This window comes from Hyperoodon ampullatus (genome assembly GCF_949752795.1).
Source record: "Hyperoodon ampullatus genome assembly, chromosome: 3".
In the NCBI taxonomy this organism is placed as follows: Eukaryota; Metazoa; Chordata; class Mammalia; order Artiodactyla; family Ziphiidae; genus Hyperoodon; species Hyperoodon ampullatus.
This window is the reverse complement of record NC_136916.1, coordinates 10,449,884-10,477,013: the sequence shown is the minus strand read 5'-3', so window position 1 is coordinate 10,477,013 and position 27,130 is coordinate 10,449,884. Positions and strand designations below refer to the sequence as shown.

The 27,130-nt window shown below is 39.2% G+C and overlaps 1 protein-coding gene across 1 annotated transcript in view; it reads left to right on the top strand.

The window, feature by feature from the left end:
- MYO3A (myosin IIIA) overlaps positions 1 to 27,130 on the top strand; it is a gene marked incomplete at both ends in the record, with an annotated part of 156,467 nt that overhangs the window by 16,891 nt on the left and 112,446 nt on the right. Inside the window, 6 exons of the mRNA XM_079700501.1 lie at positions 1,201 to 1,305; positions 1,903 to 2,002; positions 15,275 to 15,351; positions 19,419 to 19,564; positions 22,308 to 22,373; positions 25,102 to 25,257. Coding sequence (XP_079556627.1) covers positions 1,201 to 1,305; positions 1,903 to 2,002; positions 15,275 to 15,351; positions 19,419 to 19,564; positions 22,308 to 22,373; positions 25,102 to 25,257 — 650 coding nt within the window. The remainder of the gene's footprint in view (positions 1 to 1,200; positions 1,306 to 1,902; positions 2,003 to 15,274; positions 15,352 to 19,418; positions 19,565 to 22,307; positions 22,374 to 25,101; positions 25,258 to 27,130) is intronic.

Sequence of the window (27,130 nt, the reverse complement as noted above, 5' to 3'; positions counted from 1 at the left end):
AGTTACCTTAGCATTTTGTGCCTCACTTTCCCAATCCTTAGTATGGAGATGCTAATAATTCCTACTTCACAGAGTGGTGAGATACACAGATAATGCATGTAAATGGATTAGAAATGTGCTAGGTTAAAGAATGTGCCCAACACAGCTGTTATTATCTAATCTGTAATGTATCAGAAGTGTTCAGGCATCCAATAAAATCTAATCACTGTGTTAGAAAAACGTTTGAGAGAAAATGTGTTCAGTATTTTAGATGAGGGTGTCAGGAATACACTTCCTCTCACCTTTGTTCTCTACCTCCATTTAGGTCAGTAGAGTCAGGGAAATGCCAGGCTCTTAGTTTGCAGGCACTGAGGTGTCAGAGGAGGCCCCATAGTTCAGGGTAAGGGCACGGAGACCGTGGACCAGAGCCCTGGGGGGCAGAGACAGAGCTGACAGCAAAGGCTAATGGATCAGACCTTAGGGGATCACGGGGTCAAAGCTTTGTTGGGACCATTTACCTAGTTATCTCCCCTCTCATGTTCCACTGCTAATGTCAGTGTTTCTCTCTTCTGAGAATACACAGCCCCTTTGAAAGTTTACTGTGGGACTTCATGTTACCTAACTTCAGAGAAAACTGGATGTGAAAAATTCCCCTACCATGCCCCTCCCTCTTGTTTTCCTCTAAGATTCCTCTACTCTTAGGAGGTGTGGAGAGAGGAAGCTAGGGAACATGACACATAAAACAGTTTTCGAAAATAGTATTTGTAACCCTTACTTCAGCACACTCTGAAGTTTTACCAGAAGGGAGGTATGTTTTTAAATTAATGCACATATGAAACAGTATATAGCCATGGATTGAGGTCACATTGCACTATTAATTAAACTATCAGGAATCAAGAATGCTCTTAAGCCCTAGATCTTAAAATTTGAGATTAATTTATAGAATCATAATTCTTATCCTTAAATTTAAAAGCCAAGCCCAATGCTTCTCCAGATTCTCTTCTAAAAAATAATTCATATGGAAAATGTGTTCCAATAATTAACTGTACACTAGTACAAGTTTATATCTTCATTTCATTTATGAAACCATAAAATGATGGGAATAATTGTTTGAAACAAAAAATTAGAAGAGTTTTTTCAAACGTTTTGAGAAAACCTTTTATAGCAAGTACTTAAAATGTCGTATCATTTTATTATCTATCTTGAAATATTCTTTTATAGCTGTGCAACGGAGGATCAGTGACAGATCTTGTGAAAGGATTTCTGAAGAAGGGCAAAAGAATGAGTGAGCCCATAATTGCCTATATTTTACGTGAAGCGCTGTTGGTAAGGTGGTTTAAATTGTTCGCGCATTAATTAGGAGGCAGTTCCAGTTAAAGAAAATTGAGGATCCTATTTTTAGCAAAACATCACTACATTAGTATTTATCGATGCAAGAGTAAGATGCAAAATGTGAAATGTTTAGCAGAACTAATTCCTTTTTTCCATTAGAGATCTACCCTCCTTGTGTCAACAGAGACCTGAGTTTTGATCTCCTAGGTATATTTCTGAGATTATGGCAAAGGTAGATAATGTGTATTTTTACTAATAGTTAGGTTTTTATTTGCCATTATTTATTTATTTATTCCTTTAACAGCCATTATTTCAAATGAGTGTATAGAATGTTTTCTTCTGTTGAGATCAGCACATTTTAAATAAACTGTTTGCTAAGGACTAAGGAGTATGCACTGGTTTTTTGAATTTTTATATAGTCCAAAGTGGAAATGATATACTTTGATTTGACTAACTCAGTGTGAAACATTTAAGAACCTTTGTTAATTTTAACATGTGTTTCCTATTGATTTTGTATAAATGCATGCATCTGAAAAATTTGTTTTTGATGCTTTCTTTAAAAGTCACTATGTATTTATTTCCCACTTCTAGGGACTTCAGCATTTGCATAACAACAAAACTATCCACCGTGATATAAAAGGAAATAACATCCTATTAACCATCGAAGGCGGAGTTAAACTCGTAGATTTTGGTAGGTTTTGTTTGAAATGCATGGATTTGGGCCGCAAAATGACGCGTATGATGTGATTTGATCATTTTCCGTCAGCCTTGCTTTTGTAGGCATTAAAAGAGAAAAAACCAGTATCTCACTGAGGTAGGAAAGTTGCAGAGATTTAAAAAAATTTGGCAAATGAGAGATTCCCAGAAGAAAGAGTGACTTCTTTCAAGTCAGCCATCGTGTGCCTGTAACACTCCTGCAGCAGTACGTGTGGTTGATTCTCTGAAATAGACGGGCTCCTACTAATCACACTAAGTCTAAATGGTAAGCCCACGGCCCTTACTATTGATTGCTTTCCTGATGGGCAGGTGCCCAAACCCAGGATTTTGAGACATGAGGGGAAATCTTCAAATGTCTCTGGGAAAACGTTTTCCCTCCTAAGAGGGCAGCACAAGTAAAGATGGTCTCTTTCTTGCTTGGGACCTTCTGTGTCTTATTGTGTTGCCTGCAGCCACCTTGTTCTATCCTGAGGTGTTCCATCCCAAGTGGAAAGGCAGCCCTGCGAGACGGGAAGAAGGAGCGTCCTTGGTGACATAATCCAGCCACTAAATCAACTGACTTTGAAACCTCCCCTATCTCTGGACCTTCTGTCATGTGAGATAACACATTTCCATATTGACTGAGCCAGTTGGGAGTGTCGGTGTCAGGGCCAGAGGCACTGTCGCTGACACCTCTGCTCCTCCTTCTCCAGTTGTGACAGTGGTGTCTCCCCCGTCTCACTGGGTCCCCACTAACACACGACACCCGTGAGAGTGGGCAGCGTTATTCTAGGACATCTCAGTATCCTTGTCATCCTCCCCTGCCTGCACTCAGGCTGGGTAAGGTGTCTCCCCTTGTGCTTCTGTACCCTGTATACTTCTCCATTTCTGTGTTCATCACATAAGATTATAATGGTCTATTTGGTCTTTATATGTAGATAAAGATACTTAGGCTCACAGATAGACAGGGTCATTAAGAGGTGGGACTATGGGGCTTCGCTGGTGGCGCAGTGGTTGAGAGTCCACCTGCCGATGCAGGGGACACGGGCTCGTGCCCCGGTCCAGGAAGATCCCACATGCCGCGGAGCGGCTGGGCCCGTGAGCCATGGCCGCTGAGCCTGCGCTCCGCAACGGGAGAGGCCACAACGGTGAGAGGCCCGCGTACCGCCAAAAAAAAAAAAAAAAAGAGGTGGGACTATGTCATCTTCTATTTTGTAGACCTAATACTTTGGGAATAGTAGTTCAGTGAGTAATAGTTGAATGAATGAGTGACTCTTCCTTCATTTTGCATTTTGGAAAATGAAGCTTAGGGAAAGTTATCGACTCACTTTAGAAATTAATTGTTTTAATCCCAGTATGTAGCTCTTTAGTGGTCTGGCTTCACCCAGGAATGAACTTCAGAGCATCTAGACAGGAACAGTTGAATAGCGTATCTTTCAAACGACAACGTAGTTTTTCCCTCAGCTGAGCATTTGAAAACTACGGAGCAGCAGTGAGCTTGGCAGTGAATTCCTGATTAATAACTGGGATGCAGCTCCTGTGTGTTACTAGTTGAGTTCAGAGCTGTGCATTTGAACAATCTGGCTGGGTTAGGATACTAATGAGAACTTGTGCCTGAAATTCTAAAAAACAACAACGAAACACTCTTCACTGCTCCATGGACAGAGCCATGACTCTCTTCAGACAATAATTTTGGCTCCAGTCTTAACAGACCCAAATGGAGAACTTAATACTTAACTTGAGAGCGCATAATTCTCTTGCTCTAAAAAATGGCTACAATATGTATAGCCCAGATGAAAATTATTAAAACAAATGTAAGTAAACATCTTCTTCAGTCACAAAATAAAGAGAACTTGATAAACCAGTAGCTCTGTGAAAGGCAACTTCCTGGGACACCCTCCAAAGTAATCCAGAGTAAAAACATACACCTAGATAATAAATAAAGTGACCTTTAGTATGATATCTTTAGAAAGTAGTCATAATTTAGAAAGCTGACAAAATGAGAGCTTTGGTTTTATATTAATTAACTTAAGACTTTGCTGTCAGCAACAGTTAGAAAAGAGGGTCAGTTGCCTATTAAATGTGTTCCTGGTGTCTGTTACTAAAATGCTATTATTTGCATATAAAAGGATGCTTATATTTCTATTCTCCATGGTAAGAGGACATGGATTCCATTCACCTAAGACGGTTTAAGGTTTTCATATGAACTAAAACCCGAGGATGGAGGTTCATACATAGTGAAACTTCTCAAGGGCATAAGGAATACACTGTACTAAGCCACCAACTGCAGAACCAAACTGAAAATCAGGGTCCTCAGTTTATGTTTAAATCAGATTTTCAGGGAGTGCCACAGTTGGGAGTAAAGGAGTTTAGAATATATTTTTATTTGGATTTCTTACCTCATAAAATGTGCAGTAGGCTCATTACTGGGTATTGGAGATCTGTACTTGGATGGCTGCCAGTCCTCTAAATGCTCAAATGGAACCCCACCATCTCATCCATTCCCGGAAATCTGCTTCATATCAAGAGTTTCTTGTCTTAGAAAAAGTCCTCAGTATCTATTTTGTTGCTCAAGCTAGAAATCTTAGCTTATCCTTGAGCTTTCCTTTGTCTTCACCACCCACATCTACAATGAGTCACAAGGCTCTGTCTCTGTTACAAATTCCCAGACTCCATCTTTATCTCTCTGCCCTGGTCCTCACCATCGTCTCTGACCTGGGCGCCTGCAGCTACACTTTGCTAAACCCCCTGCAGCCAGTCTCATTCCTCTCCTTCCAGACCATTCCCCACACTGCAGCTCTGGCTCAGCTGACCCTGCCACTCGCTTGCTCAATATTTTGTCAGTGGTTTGTCAGCCGTTCTTGGGGAGGGCCGTGCCTTGTGATCCTCTCCGCTGGCCCAGAGTAAGCACTGAAGGATTAACAGCTTTTTTTGCCCCTTGGTGCACAGCAGGGACCCCCTCTTCCTATTACCTGTGAGCCAGGTCACCTTCTTTCAGTCTCTTAAATGTATCACCCTCTTTCTCAGTCAGGGCTCTTACACACGTGTCGGAGGAAGTTCTTTGAAATTGGCTAACATGCTCTTCTCTTGCTTATCCAAGAATGTGACCTTCACCCCAGTCTGCCAGAAGCATCTCTCTGTTTGGGGGGGAGGTTAAGATTTGTTCCAGAAGGAATGCAAGAAAATGTCTGAGGTCATATTAAAAAATAGGAATGTGTAGCAAGACCTGGGTTATCTCTTGAGAAAGATCTGTCTGAATTGCTTTATCTTCTCTTTAGCTTATGGAGAGGGAAATTCCAGGGATCCATCATAGGGTTTTGCATAAGAGAGAACAGAAAGAAGAGGGAAACCCTTTCCAGTTCTCGGGTAATTGTGGAAAGGTGAAACAGAGAAACGGAGAAACAGAGAAACAGAGGAGGGACAGTGAGATGAGCTTTTAAAAAGTGAAGGTGACAACGAGGGTGGAAAGGAACTCTTACGCTCACTCTTCTCACCACCATCATTCCGAGTCCCAGACAAAGTCCCTGCAGAGTCTGCGCCAGTCCAGACTGGGGTGATCGCATCGTCCTGATGTAGAGGTGTAGAGTGATTAGGTACAGGAAGCACTCCAGCTAAGCTTCTCCAAACCCCTACCCTCTGCTCTCGTTAACCCCCAGATAGCTGCAAATCTGGCTGGGGAGTTTCTAGAGGGGGTTGCTCAGGATGGGCGGTGCGGGGCAGAGCCCAGATCACCTGGGCCAGGTCTGAATAGGAGTCACAGCCAGACCTCAGAGCGTTGTCAGCCCCAGCTGAAGCCAACCTGAGCCTTCGTCTGCCAGGAGGCTCTACACAGCTAGCCCTGCCTGCATGAGAAGAGGCCACAGGCTCACTGGATGCAGACCCCATCAGGAGGGCCAGGGGGCCCCTAGCAGGCAGGCAGACAAAGGAACATGACCCCAGAGACCAGAGACCGACCGCACCCGAGGACCCTCCCTCTTCTCCCCACCACAGGGTCTTGTAAGCCATCCCTCATCCTGTACAGACACTACCGTCTTCAGGAGAGTAGAAGGAGGGGCGCCATCTAAGAGATGGAGCAAGTGCTTTCATTCAAGAGAGACTGAACTCTTCCTAAAAGGACTTACGGTTTGGATCTGACTAAGCTTTACTTCTCCCAGCCAGTGGGTAGGGACATAGGAGAGCCCATAATACTGAGAGGCAAAATGAAGAAATCACAATGACAATTTTCTTTATGTATCTAGGATTTATGTCATTGAATTTTGTGACCGGTTACAAACATGATGCTTTCCCTGCATGGAAGCCTCCCGTCACCCCTGCGCCCAGCTAACTTCTGTCTGCCTGGCTGAGAACTTCCCCAACACCCTATCCTTTCTTTTTTTAAAAATTTGTATTTTATATTGGAGTACAGTTGATTAACAATGTCGTGTTAATTTCAGGTGTACAGCAAAGTGATTCAGTTATACATATACATACATCTATTCTTTTTCAGATTCTTTTCCCATTTAGGTTATTACAGAATATTGAGCAGAGTTCCTTATACTATACAGTAGGTCCTTCTTGATTATTTATTTTAAATATAGCAGTGTGTGCATGTCAATCCCAAACTCCCTAACTATCCCTCCCCCAACCCTTCCCCTGGTAACCATAAGTTTGTTCTCTAAGTCTGTGAGTCTGTTTCTGTTTTGTAAACAAGTTCATTTGTATCATTTTTTTTAGATTCCGCATATAAGTGATATCATGATATTTGTCTTTCTCTGTCTGACTTACTTCACTTAGTATGATAATCTCCAGGTCCATCCATGTTGCTGCAAATGACATGATTTCATTCTTTTTAATGGCTGAGTAATATTCCATTGTATATATGCACTCTGTCTTTTCTTTTGCCAAACAGTTATCACACTTGATTGTAATCATGTGTTTAATTTGACTACCTTCGCTGCTAAGCTGTGAGCTTTGTGATGGCTCGGTCTCTGTCTGGCCTATCACTCTGTCCCTGGAACCAAGCATGGCACTGGCACATCGGAAGTGCTCAATAAATACTCTCGAATGAGTGAGTGAATGGGAGGCAGGATTTTCCATGTAATTGTGTGACCTTGAGAAGGTCACTTAAAATCTCCAGGGACATCAAGTATGAAAAACAGTCTCTACCTCATACAGTTGATCGCTGTGGAGACTAAATGGGATGATACAGGTGAGCTACATAGTATAATTATTGACACTTTATAATTAAAAAAACCTGAGCTATTAATATGAAGTAATACTGTCACCTCTCCCCTAGCTCAGTGTTGTATACATAGTAGGTACTTGATAAATAGTAAATAAATACTTTATTTAAATATTGAGAGTTGCTAAACATTGAAAATCTGAGTTCCCAAAATAGGTGCTTCTTTCTGTTTAAAAAAATAATAGCCCTTTGCTAGAGTCAATTGGATATTAACTTTAGATATCAAGCTATTTAATTACACTAAAAGTAAGATTCAGTTTGCTAATGCTAGTTATGAGTAGAGCCTTTAAGAAAACCTTTTGTTTTCTTGTTAAGTGGGCTAGGCTTTTACAGAAAACCACAGCCACCTCAGAGAATAAAAAGACAAGTGAGCTTGCAGATGTTATAAATGAAATACATTAGCAGTCACTGGTGTATGATCAATCAATAAATAACACAGCCTCCCAGGAGATAAACCCCTTTAGGCAAGTCAACTAACGTCTGAAAAAGCAGTCCTCATTTGGAATAGAAAATGAAAGAGAGACTAAATTTAAAGGGCAGTACTCAGTTCTCACTTCTACAGATTTCTCTCTGGGGATCTTCATTTCTAACAGAATAGTTAACATTTCAATACCAAAGTACAGAATGTACTTCTTGTGACTTATTTAGAAATCGTTCTTATGACAGAGTGTTTTATGGCTTTCAATCTCTTATTACCCACATGCTCAATTTTAGACCAAATCCCCAATGAAGAATGTAGGTCAAAGAGAAGTTGTGACTTATTTATTAATAACCCACTTTTGTAGCATCCAGTGAGGCAGGCACACCTGAACTTAAAAACTATGAAGTTCCCTTCATTCCTTCCTTTCTTCCAGAATAATTCAGAACAAAAGCCATTTGGTGGGCCCGAGAGAGCATGGGAGTCAGGGTGCAGCTCAGCAAGTGGTTTGGACTGAAAGGGGTGAGGAAGGTGTCCACGCTGGGAGGGGAGGGGCAGTGGTGGCTCGGCTTGGGGCGTTGAGTCCCTGAGGAGGGGACAAAGAGAGCATTTGTCTAGGGGGATGGTGGTGACCCCAGTCAGATTGTCAGAGCCTGAGCTGGATAAGTGCGTCTGCATAGGGGTCAAGATGGAGACAAGGGGTTGGTTACATAAAGGGGGCTTGATACCATCTGGAAATATCCCGAGGACAATGGGAGCCAGGTTTCTTACTGTTAGAGATGAGAATTACAAATGTGGAAGGGAGAAAACTGAACCCCATGATGATGGATTGGAATGGGAGGTGTCAGTGTGAACTCATGGTTTTCAATATGTAGAGAGACATATACAAAGAAATATAATGTGATACGTGTGTGTGTGTGTGTATGTGTGTGTGTGTGTGTGTGTACAGGTTATCTGGCTATGTCCGCTAAGAGAACTTGCAAGCTTGATGCCCCAAGAGCAAGCACATCAAGCACCTAGCTCCCAGTTTTTAAATATAATTCTCCACTAATAGTAAGCAAGCATTCTTGGAGAAAAGCTGATTTTTAAGGCTATCCAAGATAAGCCTGGAACTTAATGTGCCAAAAAGTGAGGAACTGCCCAAAGAATGATGGAGACAATGTCAGAAGGACACAGAAGCCAAATTGAAGTGATTCTCACCGACCAAATCTGGGACAGTTTGAGCATCAAAATAATGATAATAATGATGGTAACAATGATGTCCATTGAATAAAGTAGAAATCCATTCATTCATACTTTCATACTTACACACACAAATAGATGAATGGAAAAAAGCTAAAGCTTTTCTTTATAGAAGAATGCCAACTAATGAATATAGAAGGAATAATGAAAGTTTAAAAATTATCTTTTGGCAACCATCATAATAATAATGAATTCATCCAAAAACTTCAATGGATGCTAAACTAGTGGGTTAAGTTTTGATTAAAAATAGGATATTTAGATAGTCTCATAAAGCTCTGCATAAAATACTTAATTACAACAGAGAAGGAGAAACTTTATAGGCGAGAAGCCTGGCAGACACAGACTTAATCAAGTAAGCAAAGTGAATACAACTACTGATGTGACAAATGGAAATCACATACCACCTGATAGGTTACAAGGAGAAGACTTCCCTTCCATGATATTCCTGCCAAAAATACAATCTTGAGGGAATATTTGACAAATCCAAGTTCAGGAACATTCTACAAAATAACTAGCCTGAAATTCTAAAAAAAATATCAAGGTCATGAAGTTCAAGGAAATATTAAGGAACTCCTCCAGATTGACGGAGACCAAAGAGACATGACAACTAAACACACCACGTGATCCTGGATTGGATCCTTTCATTGTTAAGTATATTTGGGACAATTGATGACTTTTTTTTTAACAAATATTTCTTTATTTTTAACATTTTATTTTATTTAAAAATTTTATTTTATTTGTTTATTTTTGGCTGTGTTGGGTCTTCGTTGCTGCACATGGGCTTTCTCTAGTTGCGGCGAGCAGGAGCTACTCTTTGTTGTGGTGTGCAGGCTTCTCATTGTGGTGGCTTCTCTTGTTGTAGAGCACGGGCTTCAGGCACGCGTGCTTCAGTAGTTGCGTCACGCGGGCTCAGTAGTTGTGGCTCACAGGCTCTAGAGCACAGGCTGTGGAGCACAGGCTTAGTAGTTGTGGCGCACAGGCTTAGTTGCTCCACGGCATGTGGGTTCTTCGGACCAGGGATCGAACTTGTGTCCCCTGCATTGGCAGGCGGATTCTCAACCACTGCACCACCAGGGAAGCCCCAACTGATGAAATTAGAATGGAGCATGTAGACTAGATGGCAGAAATGGATCCGTGTTAAATTTCCTGGTTTTATTAATTGTATTGTGGGTAGGTAGGGGAATCTCCTTGTTTGTAGCAATCATACGTTAAAGTATTTGGGGGTGAAAGGGCATCATGTAGCCCACTTACATTACATGGTTTACATACTTATGTACTTAAATGGTTCAGTAAACAAAATTATTTATACTTCTCATGCCAACTTTTCTCTAAGGTTGAGATTATGTCAAAAAAAAATTTTTAACTATGGAGTAGAGTTGGAGACTTAGCACATATGTCTAAAGATGTTTATGTGTATGTCTAAAGATTATATGTATACACACAGATATATATACTTGGTAGTTGAATGTTATGAATCTTGAAAATTTGAGAGCTAGTGATTTATATAATAAAATGACATACTGAAAAAAGAAATTAGAGGGAAGAACCATTTTTAAAAGTCGTCAGAGCTTTAGAATTTTCATACCTATACAAAAAATTAATATTTTCCTCAGTCAGAATTTATTTTTATACTTCAGGGAGGTGACCTTTATTTTATTTGAAAGGAAAGACATGTATGAATTCTTTCAGTTTGTAAAGCCAAACCATGAATAAATGGACTCTTTGTTTTAGACCTCTGTGTTTCCAGCTGAACCTATGGGCTCAACTCTGCCAAAGTGAACATTTTCTGAAGTTGAACGAAGCTGTTTGGCCTTATAGATAGTGTGTATGTCTTGGTCAAGGGCCTTTCAGTTGTAAGGACAAGAACCCCAGACTAGCTCCAGAAAGGAGTAAGATACAAAAGGCAATTTCCTAGATAAGAAGAACAGGAGGAAGGGGACTGGAACAGACAGAAGAATGCAAGATGAGGACCAAGACCACTTGCTGCCTCTTACTCTCTCACTGGAGAAACTGAATCTCTCCTCTCTGCTTCTCTTTGAGTGTCTACAGACCAGCCTCTGGAGTCTTCATGTTGCCCAACAAGGCTTCTCAAAAATAGCAGCCTCAACTGTCACAGCCTTTATGACCTTATGGGTCTAGTGCCAGTAGCTAACCAATCCAGACTTTTAGCACCTAAATCCAAAGGAATTGGGAATGGGAGAAGGAGTTCAGTTGGACAGGCAGGGTCAGACATCCCCTGTGATCCAATCAGCCATGACTGGGTATTGGGCTGATATACTACAAGCACATCTGCCTGGGCCTTCCTCTTCTGCAAGTAACTGTAAATAAAGATTTTTTTTTTTTTTAAAGAGGGTTATGGAAAGGGAGAGACAAAGAAATTTCTAAATATCCTAGAGAATATTTTTTTCTTATTGATGGGTACTGCCCTATATTCTGAGAGATGTTCAAAATTTTGGTTTTTATTGTTGAAATTAAATTACGTAAAGTACACCAAAAAATTCTGTTATGAAGTTAAGAATGGATTTCAGACATCTTGAAAGAGTTTTTATTTAGCAACAAATGAAAGAAAACTTATATCTAGGGAATTACCTAACACAAAAACAAACTACCTCAGTGAGGTTAGCAATTTTAGTGTAAGTCACCAGTTCTGCCTTTCCATGATATGATCGCTTTAGGGGTACCAAAGAGGACTTTCCTTCTGTTTTTTTAAGAATCACCCCTTTGTCTTCTCAGTTTTTCTCATTGTAAAATAAGTGTTTTGGACCAGCACTCAATGATCTTATTTATTTATTATTATTATTTTTTAATGTATTTATTTAATTAATTTTTGGCTGCATTGGGTCTTCGTTGCTGTGCGTGGGCTTTAGTTGCGGCGAGCGGGGGCTATTCTTCGTGCAGTGCACGGGCTTCTCATTGTGGTGGCTTCTCTTGTTGCGGAGCATGGGCTCTAGGCATGCGGGCTCAGTAGTTGTGGCTCGCAGGCTCTAGAGCGCAGGCTCAGTAGTTGCGGTGCACGTGCTTAGTTGCTCTGCAGCATGTGGGATCTTCCTGGACCAGGGCTCGAACCCGTGTCCCCTGTATTGGCAGGCAGATTCTTAACCACTGCACCACCAGGGAAGCCCGTCCTGTTGCCTTTTAAAGTAATTTAAGTCAGTTATTCTTAAGAGAATTTTGCATTTTTCTACCTTCTTAGCTAATTTTCTTGTGGGAATTTAAGTAAAAACGCCATTTGTCCTCAGGAAACTCATTTTTCTCTCCAGCTAAAGTTTACTAACCTGAAAATGAGCACGTTAGATGTTATGACCATTAAGTTGCCTTCTAGTTCTGAAGTAGTTGGTTGTGTTGGAAAAATGATCTTCAGAGTTAACAGTCATTGTAGAAGCATTCAACAAACATGATTCGGTCAAGACCTTCCTCTGTTACTCTTTCATAGGTGTGTGTCCTGTTTTTAATGTGATAATTATCCAATATTCTCAGACTCAAGGGTTTCTTATTCTACCTACTTGCATTTTTCCTTTTTCACTTATTTTGAGACTTTTTGTTTTTCTTTCTTCACATTCTGGGCTGAATTTTTCTTGTTTCCATTCAGTTTACAGGAACCAGGTGTAAAACAGTCTTTCTGCAGGATCCCAAAGGACTCTAAATATATGAGACTCCATTAGCATTGTAATTCATTATTCCAGATATCATTGATGTGCAGAAATATCCATAACTTGTTATGAAATATTCATAATAGTTATTATTTTAGTATCATCCTTTAAAATTATCTTTATACATTTCATAATGTGTATATTACTATACTAGGAAATATGTAGAAAATAGTTTGTATCTATATCAAGTATGTTTGCTCAGAAGTTTCTTATTGTTTGGAATGTGTGATCAAGAAGTTTGGAGGCCAAACGTTTGCTTTAAAAAATTCTTAATTCATATTAATATAAAACCTAATAACTCTTAGACTTTGTAAACTCATTATTATTGACCATTACCCTTGTTAGTTTGCTCCTTTATATGTAAAATCATTAGGTTCTTGTATCAGTCAGAGTTCCTTGATTGTAGGCAACAGAAACTTAACTCTGACCAACTTAGGCAATGCTACAGAAAATGGCACTGAGTGGCCTACAAAGCCAAGGGAGAGGCTGGGCAATCCAGCCTCCTAGGAAAGGGCTCTGGCATCCCTGGACCTCCAGAGCAGCATCACCTGGGCTAATCCTTAGATCCTCAACACTGGATGACTCACCCTAGTCACTCTAGCCTAGTCACTCTAGTGTCTCCACTCAAGATTCACATTTCCAAGAAGTCTGAATGGTCTATCTTGGGTCCTGTGCCACACCCTAAGACACTTTTCTTAGCCTCCTTCCCAGTATATTTCCTGTGGAGTATGGAGGGATGGTCCTTTCCTGACATCCATATCTATAAATTCAGACGCCAGGGCATGACTGCTTGCTGAAAAATGCCAATTCTAGCGACATCATATTTTCTTTATCTTCAGAAAGAAGAAAAATGTATCAAATGATTAGTCTAAAGTGTCACTTTCTTACAAGGAGCAAAACTTTCGGTATTTTACTCAGTTGTGGTTTTTTCTACCCCCTTTACATTTTGCTTAAATGACGTTTGAATTCTGAAACTACCTTTATGAAATTGAAATAAAAATGTTCACCGAGGGTCAAATATAATTTTCAATTTTTTCATAAATAATTATAAGCCCTTAGAATAAATTTTAGTAGATTTATAATCAATTTTAAGTTAAATTTCTTTTAAAATCTATTTACTTTTCCTACTTATATAAATAAATTACTGTACTCTGATACTATAAAAGTCAAGCTTAATCATTCCTCCCTTTAATTCATAGGAAAAGACAAGATAAAATGTTTAGATTTATACTTAATTTTTCTGAAAGGTAAAATACCTGGAGTAGAGATAGAGGTAGAGGATGCATTTGGGAGAAATGTGTATTAAACGTTTATTCCTTTTCTTCAGATCATGTGTTAGAAAATATTCAAGGGAGAACCTTCAATCACAGATTAGATAATTTCCTTTGAATTTCGAAAATGATTTCATGAGGATATTTTTTCTGTCAAATGATAAGCTTTTTTAAAGGCAAAATGTGAAGGCCGTAGATGAAGATTCCACTTAGGACAAGATTAATACATTAGTGGAGGAGCTCCTTGAGGGATGAAATTAATATGGAACTAAAACTACTGCCTAGCCCTCTGCTCAAGTATGTTTCCACCAGTGAAATGCCCTTTTGACTAAATATGGCCTTTGAATTTCATGACAAAGTATCATCTTGGAGGAATCATCTTGGAGGAATCAAATATACCCAATTTTAAACCTCAATTAGTGCCTTTGTTCTACTTGGCCTATAAGATAAACAGCTAGAGCCTAAAACAAATGTGACACTGGGAGGTACTCTTCAAAACAGGGACATCAAGGAGTTCAAGTCCACGATCTGGGGATAACCCATCAAGTCCAGAGCAGATCAAGGGAAGCAGCACCAAGCAGCCAGAGGAGCAGAAGTATGAAATGTGAGGAAGGAGACTATGCTCTGGATTTTCCTGAGTCACTTATGATTGTATCTAACCAGGTGGAATTAAGGAGATGACATGATTGAAATATTTGGTTATGCCTTTTCATTGTAATCCTTCTGTGTATAATTCTCTAAAGGAAGAGAACTGATTCTATTGATGGTGTTGGTTTACATAGATGTAGTTAATTTGAAATTTCCGGTCAGGTGTGATTTGTCTCAAGTTGACAGATGGAAAATAATTTTATTCACATTCACAAGTCACCTACTATGTGCATACCATGATATAAAACATTCTCAAATTCACCAGAATTTAGTAGTGCAGAGAGGGAGGTGGGAGTGGAGAGAGCCTACCATTCAAATCATAACTACGTGCCAAAATATGCAATACAGACAAATTGTTTAAAATCTAGAAGGTCAAAAGATACAGAGGTTAGTGTGCTGAGGAGCAGATTAAGTCAGCAATGGGGGGCTTTAAGCCTGGGTACGTCTGGATATGAGAAATAGAAAATAAGAGGACCATTGTGTATCTTGGCTATGTAGACACCCTGACTTAGGATACTTTAAGGTGAAGTTCAAGTCCAATGGCTTGAACTTCAATCTGTTTTATATATAGTAGTTGGTATCTGCTAATCCCAATCCCATTTTACAGATCTTTAAATTAACTAAGTGTGGGGAAAAGTTTGTGTTTGATCAGAGCTCACAGTATGTGGAATCAAAAGAACTAGGGTTTGAGTCCTGATTCTATCCAAACTGTAAGGGAACAGAATTTTAGTATTCGTTTGTAAGCAAATTTATTGCAGTTGGAATCTCCTTACCTGAGTAATGAATGCAAGAAGTAAGTCTCGTCTCTTTTTTCCAGGCGTGTCTGCACAGCTCACCAGCACCTGGCACCGTCGGAATACATCCGTAGGAACGCCCTTTTGGATGGCTCCTGAGGTCAGATAGAGTTTTGAGGGAGGCAAATGTAACATTTGATCCTTTCTGAGTTTCCTTTTTATGCATACTCTAGCTCCATATGTGTTTTTGGAATATACTAGAAGAAAATGTCAGTTGTGTTATTTTTATGTGACATATTTACATGTGTGAGGAGGGACATGGGAGATAATAAATGAGCTGTGAGCAAATATGTGAATAAATGAGGGATTGAATGAATGAGTCACATGAGGTAAAGAGAAACTACAGTTGAACAACACAGGTTTGAACTGCGGGTTTGCTTATACGCAAATTTTTTTTCAATAAATATAGTACCTGTATTTTCATTTTACAGATTGTTTTCTTTTTTTATTGAAGTCTAGTTGATTTACAGTGTTGTGTTAGTTTCTGCTGTATGGCAAAGTGATTTAGTTATACATATATATGTTCTTTTTCCTATTCTTTTTCATTTTAGGTTATTACAAGATATTGAATATAGTGCCCTGTGCTATACAGTAGGACCTTGTTGATTATCTGTTTTTATATAGTAGTTGGTATCTGCTAATCTCAATCCCATTTTACAGATCTTTAAATTAACTAAGTGTGGGAAAAAGTTTGTGTTTGATCAGAGCTCACAGTATGTGGAATCAAAAGAACTAGGGTTTGAGTCCTGATTCTATCCAAACTGTGTCAGCTTCCTGACCTTGGGTGAGTCATTTATCAATTCCTCTGTTTTTGAGGCAGAGATAACAGTACATGGATTTTCGACTGCTTGGGGGGTTGGAACCCCTAACCCTGTATTGCTCAAGGGTCAGCTGTACTTGCAACCTTAATTTTTCATTAAATATACTTTTAATTGCTTAGCATGCATCTCTCTTAATGATATTTAGATTTTGTTTTTAACTTGGATAGAAATATAAAAACGCCTATCTTTGTTTAAGATCAGATTCTGGCCTATTAACCTGTGTTTATAGTAGGTTCCCATGTTGAGTCACTCTGCTTAGGGCCATATTGCACTTCAGGAAATTCTTTTCACCATCACTTTTGGGAAGTTGTAGAGAAACTGCTAAAATATTTGAGGAAAAATGTTTTCTAGAGTCACATCTTTTCTCCACAGTCACTGTTAATGCCTTTAATCCTTTTAATTATGTTCATCAGTAGAGAACATATGTTTGAAAGCTTTCTCTGCAACCTTTGGAAAAAGCTCTGCTATTTACCTACAACTCTAGCAAGAAGGGAGGAGAAGTAATTCAAATACTATATTAATATTGCAAAATCGTAGAATTAAATTTGCTTGAGGATTAAATCCTGGTGTACTGTTCCTACTTTAATACTAATTCAATTACTACTTGCAAAAAAAAGTTAAAATGTAAGTGTAATGTAAAACATGGAGAAAGGATAAGTTAGCTTAAGAAACTTTAAAAAATTTCAATGGATTCAAAAATTTTTTGAACAGGGAGAACATCTTAGAATAAAAGTAGAAAGTATAGTCATATAAGCAAAAACAAAATTGAATAAGAGTATCTCAAATAAAAATGCTAAAAAAAAATTGAGTAAGAGAATCTTAAGTGAGAGTTTCTTCAGTTTGTTCTGATATATTACTGTTGTTTTAAAAGCTTATGAAAAATTTTCAAAGTGAAAAATTAATAAAATTTAGCTATAATACCAAGCTTTGCATCTTACCCACATATATGATTAATTACTATAAAAATACTATAATATATAAAACTAAATGTTTAATATTAAATAATTAATCATCTAGCTTTATATTTTTCATATGTTAATTTATAGCAACAAAGCCAGTATTATATTTTAAGTATGCCATTTAGTAAAAATAATTTTGATTAGTAGATCTTGGAACCAGTATATGAGGAAAAGGCAATAGTTTGATCTGTCTAAAATTGAATTACCAGAATAATAAATAAGTTAATAATTAACATTGATACTTCTTACTATACGATTACTAGACAGGCATTTTACTGATAAGTCATTATTTATTATTAATAAGCCTACTGTAGCACAAATAAGGTTTGAAAGTGCTTTCCTGCTCGGCAAACCAATGGATATTATATAAAAGAGAAAGGTTCACTGTGGTCTTTTCAAACTGTCATATAAATATATGTTCAAGATTTTGTGCATATTGTATGCATCTCCCTGTAATAAGCATTTTCCAACTTGTGAATGATTAACAATATTTCAATAAATTTCCACTTACCTAGAATTGTTGAAGAATGTCAAATTGCTATGAATTAGAAAACAATAAGGTAAACAAAATTGTTCAAATTGATTAGCAGTTGAAAAGTGAAATTCTTGACTTGACATTTTTTCAGTTAAATTCTAGATCAAAGGTAGCATTTGTTGGTTACGTAAAGCCATCCTTCCCAAACTAGAGTATGTGTGTTTCACAGTGAAGGGGACAGGAGAGACAGTGGCTGTGCTGGGTGACCCTGTAACTTACTGTCCAAGCCAGGACACTTTGGAGATTGAAAGGGGATGGTATTTATAATGACTCTAGGGAAGCGAGCGTAAACCTAGAACATCATATGGGAAAATTGGGGCATAAACTCATCCTCTGTGCCAACACAGGGATTTTTTAATGTGTTAAAAGCTTGATGTTAAGTAGAGTCAGAAAGATGAACTACGTTCCAGACAGGACCTTAGATTCCTTTCATTTTGCATATCATTTCACAGTACTGTAGTTAAATGATAAAACTCTAACCTGCCATCATCCCCAAATCATTTTTTGTCTTGTGAGTTGGCACTCACAAAATGTAAAATTTTTTAAAATATAAAAAATAGTTTTAAAAATTTAAAGTTGAATTTTCTTTTTGTTATCACTGATGTTACAATTATTATTTGAAGTCTGTCTGTATTTACACTTACACATTTAGAAATAAATTGTGAAGTAACTGTGTAATAACTCTTCTATGTTAGCACTATTTCATGATACTGCAAAAAAGATTCCCCCTTTTTTTTTCTTGTCTCTTAGTGACATCCTTTGATTAGTGGAATTTTTTTTTTTTTTTTTTTTTTTTTTTTTGCGGTACGCGGGCCTCTCACTCTTGTGGCCTCTCCTGTTGCGGAGCGCAGGTTCCGGACGCGCAGGCTCAGCGGCCATGGCTCACGGGCCCAGCCGCTCCACGGCATGTGGGATCTTCCCAGACCAGGGCACGAACCCGTGTCCCCTGCATTGGCAGGCGGACTCTCAACCACTGCGCCACCAGGGAAGCCCCTGATTAGTGGAATTTTTTAAAAGCTGGTTGTAGCTTTACTATTTAGTGTGCTCCCAGATAACTGCTGATAAAGCCTTACCAAGGTTTATTTTTATCCAGTTTATTTTTCTCTTATTAATGGCATAAGCCTTTTTGCATTTCTCCACACTTGTCTCATTCCTGCCTTCTAGCTGTCAGAAAAGATCGAGGCCATTTAACTAGACTGCTCTCAAGCTTATTGTCCTTTACCTCCTTTGCTTTTTTTTTTTTTTTTTTGCGGTATGTGGGCCTCTCACCGCTGTGGCCTCTCCCGTTGCGGAGCACAGGCTCCGGACGCGCAGGCTCAGTGGCCATGGCTCACGGGCCCAGCCGCTCCACGGCATGTGGGATCTTCCTGGACTGGGGCATGAACCCGTGTCCCCTGCATCGGCAGGCGGACTGTCAACCACTGCACCACCAGGGAAGCCCCCTTCCTTCGTTTTTTATTTGTTAAAGATGTATTCTTTATCTTTGCCGAGATGAATGACTCTGTGCACTCATCAAATGTTTATCAAGTGACTATCATTGCACAGGTGTTCGCTGTGTATTTGATTACATCCCTTCCCATGGGGACACTGTTTCAGTCCCCTTTCTGTTTTGCATTTTCAAAAATTGTTTTTCATAGGTTTCTTCTTATACTTGCAATCCTGCTAAGATATTCTCTGTTCTCAGAAGAAAACTACTGCTACTAATTATAATTTGAGCTTTTACTCCCCTGTGTTACTGCCTTTGCTCGGAGCTCTCAAGCCTCATCAGTTTGAACCCTTACACATTGTTCTAAGCATTTTGCTATGTGCTTGTTAAAGTCACAAACTTCATTTTTCTTTCATTTTCTACTAGGTGATTGCATGCGAACAGCAGTTGGATACAACTTACGATGCCAGATGTGACACGTGGTCCCTGGGGATCACGGCCATTGAGCTTGGGGATGGAGATCCTCCACTGGCAGACCTCCATCCTATGAGAGCACTCTTCAAAATACCAAGGTCAGGGGGCTCTCACACTGGGTCCATCATCTTCCTCTAGCCACTGAGTGCTTGTCAAGCTCCTCATGGAAATACCCAGATATATTTCAGCAGGTTGGGAGCAGAATGGCCTGGAATATCATGCTGCTTCTTCCGAGACACTCTTTTTGTTCCATAGTTTCATTTCCCTGGTCTAAGTAAAAGAGCTTTCTCTTGGTACTAAGTGTGTCTTTTTTTCTTTGGCAAGGATTTGCGCTCAGAAAACAGCAGTTCCTGCCACTGTTGATCCATTCCCAGATTCATCAGTGAGGCTCCCTGGTCCACAGTCAGTGTAACAGTGATGTGCTTTATTTCACTCTATCAATCTAGTAATTTTTTTACTACTTGCTAATACTTCCCTTTGTTTAGAACTTTAAGATAATAGTATTAAGACAGTTAGAAATAAAATTTATTGATAAAGTAATGTTTTCAAATTTGTTAGTGTTTTGAATATATTAATATGAAACACTAAACTTAGAAGAATAATCTCTTTGGAGCCAGGAAGATGCTTTTCTATGGAGACCCCTCCCCTTCAATGTGTGTATTGACAGACTTTCCCCTGCTGATCTTATCACTAATTAAACACTGTTTTATATATGCTTTGGGTAGTTCCTAGATATTTCAGAAAACTTACGTGAAAAAAACTGCCACTTTTTATTATAAATGTGTTGTCTTTTGAAGACTTTCTTAAGGATTTTGCCTGGTACCTTAATTTTAATGAAATGCACACAGAGAGGGCCTGTGGTGACAGGGGTCCAGGGCAGAGAGGGTAGTGTATGTTACAGTTTGTTACCACATTCTCCATTAAATAAATTGTGTGGTCCTAATGCCTATAGAACACTGAATCATATGTACAAAGCCCTGGTGGGGCATGGTTCTGGTCCTAAAGAAATAATGCCAATATGACCTATTCATTTCCAAATAGATCTGTTTGGAATATTTGGCATGTAATTAAATTAGTATAGGACCAAAGCATTTGAATTTGTTTTTAACTTTACCATGGAATTTTCTGTCCTGTCTATATGTTCTGAATTATAATACCTTAGAGATAGATCATCCTTTACATAACAATTTCAAGGTATCTCTCAGGTCTTACTGTTTGTAAAATATATTGCTTATTTGGTAAGTGGGGAAGCAAGATTACAAAAAAGAGCAGAGGGACTTCCCTGGCGGTCCAGTGGTTAAGACTCATTCTGTGCTTCCACTGCAGGGGGCGCAGGTTCGATCCCTGGTTGGGGAACTAGGAACCCGCACGCGGTGCTGTGCAGCCAAAAAAAAAAAAAAGGCAGAAAATCTGCTCTATACCAAGTCAGACATTTCATTAAATTTGAGGAAAACAAGCAAAAAAATCTGTATATCCTAATTCCTACTGTCATTCAATATGTAAGATGAAGCACTATTCTTCCTGAGCCATTTAAATTACAGTTTAAATGACCATAGTTAGCCTAGTGTTACTGCTCTTGGTGATGGTACCACATGGAGGAAGGATGCTACTGTTGATACATATTGTACCTATGAGCAAGGTACTTCTGGAAGCTGCACCATCTTAGTTATTTCTTATTACGTCTACCACCAGTATCTCTCTGAAATGGAATTCTAAGAATACTGACTGTAGAAATGAGAAAAAAAGGGGGATCTGAAAAGCTACCCGGTTCTGAATGTCCTAAAATCATCAAAACCTTGTTATACTCCAAGAAACCGATAAACCTCTTAGAAAGGAAATTTTCAGTAGAACAAGAAGCAAAGCAAGATTGTTGCAGAAAAGAATTACTTCTTTTAATGTGCACATCAGCAATCTTCAAATAGTCCTAGGATTGTAAAATGAGCTTTAGGCATGATCTAGGGTAGATGAGTAGCTGTACTTTTCTTTAATGAGCCTGTACAGACTGTACATTAATTTCGTTATAAGCTATTTAAGGACTAATGCAGAGCTGAAGACAAAGTATTTCCATTCCACTAATGAAAACAAGGAGCTGTTGGAATTAACATAAAGCAGTACTTCAGCAAATTCAACTATCGTGGTTGATCAGTGTTGCTTGATTACAGTTAGATCAGCCTCATTTTCAAATGATGTTCCTTTGTATTCATGAACATACCAAAAAAAGAAAAGATTCGTTCAGCTTAAAATGAAAGGAATTAATAACAGAATCTTCTAAGTGGCATTCAGAGCTTTATTGCTAATCATATTTTCCGGTTCCTTACTTGTGTAACCTTGTTTCTGGCCCTCTACCCAGTAACAACAGAACAAGTCGTAAAGGCATTCTACTATAAAGGCCCCTCTATGCTGCAGTTTCCTCCATATTTTGAACACTTCTCCTTTCAGGTCACCTCTGTGTATCCTGGATATTCCTCAGAGATTTCTGCTGGACTCAAAAGAAAAAATCTTCTCCCCAGTAGCCATTGTTTCTATTCGGCTAAGTATTTATGTTTTCCTCTAGGGCTCTCAGTTCAAAGCAAGAAGCTTCTTTCAAAGAAGAAAAATTATCAGCTAGAAAAAAATACGTCATATATTAAGTGCTTTCAGAGAAACAAGGAAACTGTCATTCCATATAAAGAATGATAAAAAACTAATTGTCTGTCTTTAAATTGGAAAATGATGGTAATGCTTGATTATACCTGGCAGAATCTTAACGCAGCAATGACATTCGTCTGGCTGGTTCTGCCTCTTAATTTTTATCGTTACTGACTAATGTGCACAATCCAACCTTGTATCTTATTTTTCTAGGAATCCACCCCCAAAACTGAGGCAGCCGGGGATATGGTCAGCAGAATTCAATGACTTCATCAGCAAGTGAGTAATAATAGAGTCTTTTAAAAGAATTAACGAGATCCCGTCCTGCTGTAACTTTGAGATGTGCTTTTTATAACAGTTCCTCTGTGCTTCCGAATCTCCTCCTCATCTATTAAGTAGCCCCAGAAGTTTCCATGATTTTCTTCAAAACAAGCATTTGTAGCGTCTTCTGAATGTTCAGTGAACGCATTATTGTTCTGATAACGATCTCAGGGTCTTGTTCGCTCACTTATCGATAGCTGTGCTGCTGCAGACGTTGCATCGTCCATGAACCCGTTCTTCTGTCCAGCTGCCCTCTGCAGCTTCACCCTCAGCATGTCCCACCTTCTCACCCATCGTCTGTTCAGTCCGTTTCTTAGCCCTTCATTTATCTGCATCACTCATTCCCGTCACAGGGAAGTTGTCATTGCACTTGGTGAGTCAGATAATCCTACAGATAAAATGCTTATACGTTTGAAGTTCACTTTTAATTTGACAGATATTTAGTACAAGTGCAGTGCCTCCAGACAATTGACGAGAAGCTATGAGTCAGCCATTTCTAAATCTGTCCATGAACTTTTTTCACAATCTTTATCATGACTTCACCTTGAGAAAACAAAGGGAAGGGATGACTGCAAGTTGTAAATGGGAGAGAGAGGTCATTAAGCTTTGATGTGTCAAAGCTCACTCAGAAAATGTAAAGAGGGCAAAAACGTAGAGGAACCGGTCATCCTTGTCCACACTGCTATCACTGGTTTTCCTACCAAGAATATCTGCTTGTTTCTATAAAGAGAGCTATTTAAGGGTTATGAAAATACAAGAAAGATCGGTAATCTGCTTTTTCTTTTAGTTTTCACTTAAATAGTCTTTACTGAGTATGTACTATGCACTGCAGAATATTTAATAAACTGCAGTCAAATTTCACAGACCTCTCAGGAGAATTGTTGGTAGCTTTGAAGGGCTCCCCATGATTCATAGCCATGCCCCGTGTCCGCAGATCCTTCCGCGTGGATCCTCAATGGGACTTGGCGACTTTGACATACTCGGCACAATTTCACCTCTGAGCAACATTTCCTGGTTTCCCCCAGGCAGTTAGGACTCTGCCCTGGGAGCTCTCCCGTCCGTTGTTCCTCTTCCTCTAGTAGCATTTCCTCTTTTATTTCACTACCTGTTTAGAGGTCTTTCTCCCTCACTAGCCAGTGAACAACTCCAGGGCACCGAGTGTGCCTTACTTGTCACTGTAACTCCGGTGTCTAGCAGAGTGGCTGGTACACATCAGCTATCTGATAATGTTTTACCTGAATGAAATAACCTCCTGTGTGACTAAACTCAGTACGTAGATATGAGTGCTGCAGGTGGCAGAAATCGACACAGTCTCTGAAACTAAATGAAAACTAAGAGCACTTGTTCTTATTTTCAGACATTGTCATCCTCATTCCTTAGCATCTTTTAGCCTCCCTGGGTAGTATCTCTTTAGGTCAGCCCAATAGAATAAGTTGCCAAATTCGCATCCCAGGGGGATTAACAATGCATATGAGAAATGGCATGGGTCAGATCAGGCATGGGTTCCTTCTTCTTTTTTCTTTTTTTTCTACGCCCAAATGACAGCCCCACTCTGACCAGTTTTCTCATAATCATAGATCCTCAGAACCTCAGGGTTGGAAGGGTATGCAGAGCGTGAATCCTTCTGGAACACGTGCATCGAGGGGCCATCCAGTCAGTAAACCCCTAATAAAAATGTGGTCCTTACCATCCCAATGTGGTCCTTTCCATCTTTGATAAGCCTCACTATCAAAAAGTTCTCCCTTATACTGACCAGAAATCTGTGTCTCTCTTCATTCTCCCCATCGATCCTAGATTTTTTTGTCCCTCGTGACTGAAAACTAGTCTAATCCCTCTTCCAAGTATCTGAAGACACTGGGTTAAACATCCAGTGTTTGTTCCAGGGTTCCTCCTGTGATGCCGTTTCAGGTGATCTCACCTGGTTGAGCCTATCAAGAGGTGTGGTACGCATTCGTACTTCTCCTGGAGGACCTCAAAAGACATCCACTGGCATGGGATTTAAACATCCTCAGCACATAAGCCCTCGCAGATGGGTTAGCAGTTTTATCACGTAGGAAGGAATAGATCAATTGAGAAACCTTTAAAAGCATGAGGGGGGCTTCCCTGTGGCGCAGTGGTTGAGAGTCCGCCTGCCGATGCAGGGGACACGGGTTCGTGCCCCGGTTCAGGAAGATACCACATGCCGCGGAGCGGCTGGGTCTGTGAGCCATGGCCACTGAGCCTGCGCGTCCGGAGCCTGTGCTCCGCAACGGGGGAGGCCACGGCAGTGAGAGGCCCGCGTATCGCAAAAAAAAAAAAAAAAAGCATTAGGGAAGGGAAACTGAAAAGTTTGTTTTAGTTCTAGGTAAGCATTAAAACTGTAATGACTGCATTGTTGTTTATCTTTAGCTACTGACTTGTAAAGGAGACTTTGCAATGGAGACTGAGTTCAGTTATCACTCTGCAATAATGCTTACTGGAAGGCCAGGGAAGGGGAATTTAGTTGGAAGTTGATATCACTATGGTGTAATCTCTCACAGATTAATTCATCATATTACAGTTCTAACATTGTTTGAGATGTGCTTCCTGCGCTGAGCATCGATGAAGAACATCATTCCATTGTGTTAGAGCAGTTTTTAGGACTGTGAATGATAAATGCAAAACTCTAACTTATCTAATAATGGCATGTTCCTTTTTGCCAGTGCAGGTGCTTGACTAAAGATTATGAAAAGCGTCCAACAGTGTCAGATCTTTTACAACATAAATTCATTACTCAAGTTGAAGGCAAAGATGCAATGTTACAGAAACAACTCATGGAATTCATTGGTATTTACCAGTGCACGGGAGGCTCAGAAAAGGCCAGGTAGGTAATTAAATAGCATCTTGACTTCAAAATCCAAAGATCATCTAAAGAGTCTGACAATTTTATAATGCAATGGTTGTTAAGGTGAGAAAAGAACTCCCTGGTTTAATGATTTAAATTCCCTGGTTGTGGTTTGGAGATAAAGCGGTATTTGAATGAAAAGTGAACATCACATGTTGAGTTGCATCCGGATATGGTAAAATTACTGGCAGCATTTCTTTTCTTTCTTTTTGAATTTTATTTAATTTATTTTTTTTTATACAGCGGGTCCTTATTAGTCATCCATTTTATACACATCAGTGTATACATGTCAATCCCAATCTCCCAATTCATCACACCACCACCGCCCCCCACCACTTTCCCCCCTTGGTGTCCATACGTTTGTTCTCTACATCTGTGTCTCAACTTCTGCCCTGCAAACCAGTTCATCTGTACCATTTTTTAGGTTCCACATACGTGCGTTAGTATACGATATTTGTTTTTCTCTTTCTGACTTACTTCACTCTGTATGACAGTCTCTAGATTCATCCACGTCTCTACAAATGACCCAATTTCGTTCCTCTTTATGGCTGAGTAATAGTCCATTGTATATATGTACCACCTCTTTTTTATCCATTCATCTGTCCATGGGCATTTAGGTTGCTTCCATGACCTGGCTATTGTAAATAGTGCAGCAATGACCATTGGGGTGCATGTGTCTTTTTGAATTATGGTTTTCTCTGGGTATATGCCCAGTAGTGGGATTGCTGGCTCATATGGCAGTTCTATTTTTAGTATTTTAAGGAACCTCCATACTGTTCTCCATAGTGGCTGTATCAATTTACATTCCCACCAACAGTATAGGAGGGTTCCCTTTTCTCCACACCCTCTCCAGCATTTGTTGTTTGTAGATTTTCTGATGATGCCCATTCTAACTGCTGTGAGGTGATACCTCATTGTAGTTTTGATTTGCATTTCTCTAATAATTAGTGATGTTGAGCAGCTTTTCATGTGCTTCTTCGCCATCTGTATGTCTTCTTTGGAAAAATGTCTATTTAGATCTTCTGCCCATTTTTGGATTGGGTTGTTTGTTTTTTTAATATTGAGCTGCATGAGCTGTTTATGTATTTTGGAGATTAATCCTTTGTCCGTTGATTCGTTTGGAAATATTATTTCCCATTCTGAAGGTTGTCTTTTCGTCTTCTTTGTGTTTTCCTTTGCTTTGCAAAAGGTTTTAAGTTTCATTGGGTTCCATTTGTTTATTTTTGTTTTTATTTCCATTACTCTAGGAGGTAGATCAAAAAAGATCTTGCTGTGATTTATGTCAAAGAGTGTTCTTCCTATGTTTTCCTCTAAGAGTTTTATAGTGTCCGGTCTTACATTTAAGTCTCTAATCCATTTTGACTTTATTTCTGTGTATGGTGTTAGAGAGTATTCTAATTTCATTCTTTTACATGTAGCTATCCAGTTTTCCCAGCACCATTTATTGAAGAGACTGTCTTTTCTCCATTGTGTATCCTTGCCTCCTTTTTCATAGATTAGTTGACCATAGGTGTGTGAGTTTACCTCTAGGCTTTCTATCCTGTTGCATTGATCTATATTTCTGTTTTTGTGTCAGTACCATATTGTCTTGATTACTGTAATGTAGTCTGAAGTTAGGGAGTCTGATTCCTCCAGCTCTGTTTTTTTCCCTCAAGACTGCTTTGGCTATTCGGGGTCTTTTGTGTCTCCATACAAATTTTAAGATTTTTTGTTCTAGTTCTGTAAAAAAATACCATTGGTAATTTGATAGGGATTGCATTGCATCTGTAGATTGCTTTAGGTAGTATAGTCATTTTCACAATATTGATTCTTCCAATCCAAGGACATGGTATGTCTCTCTATCTCTTGGTAT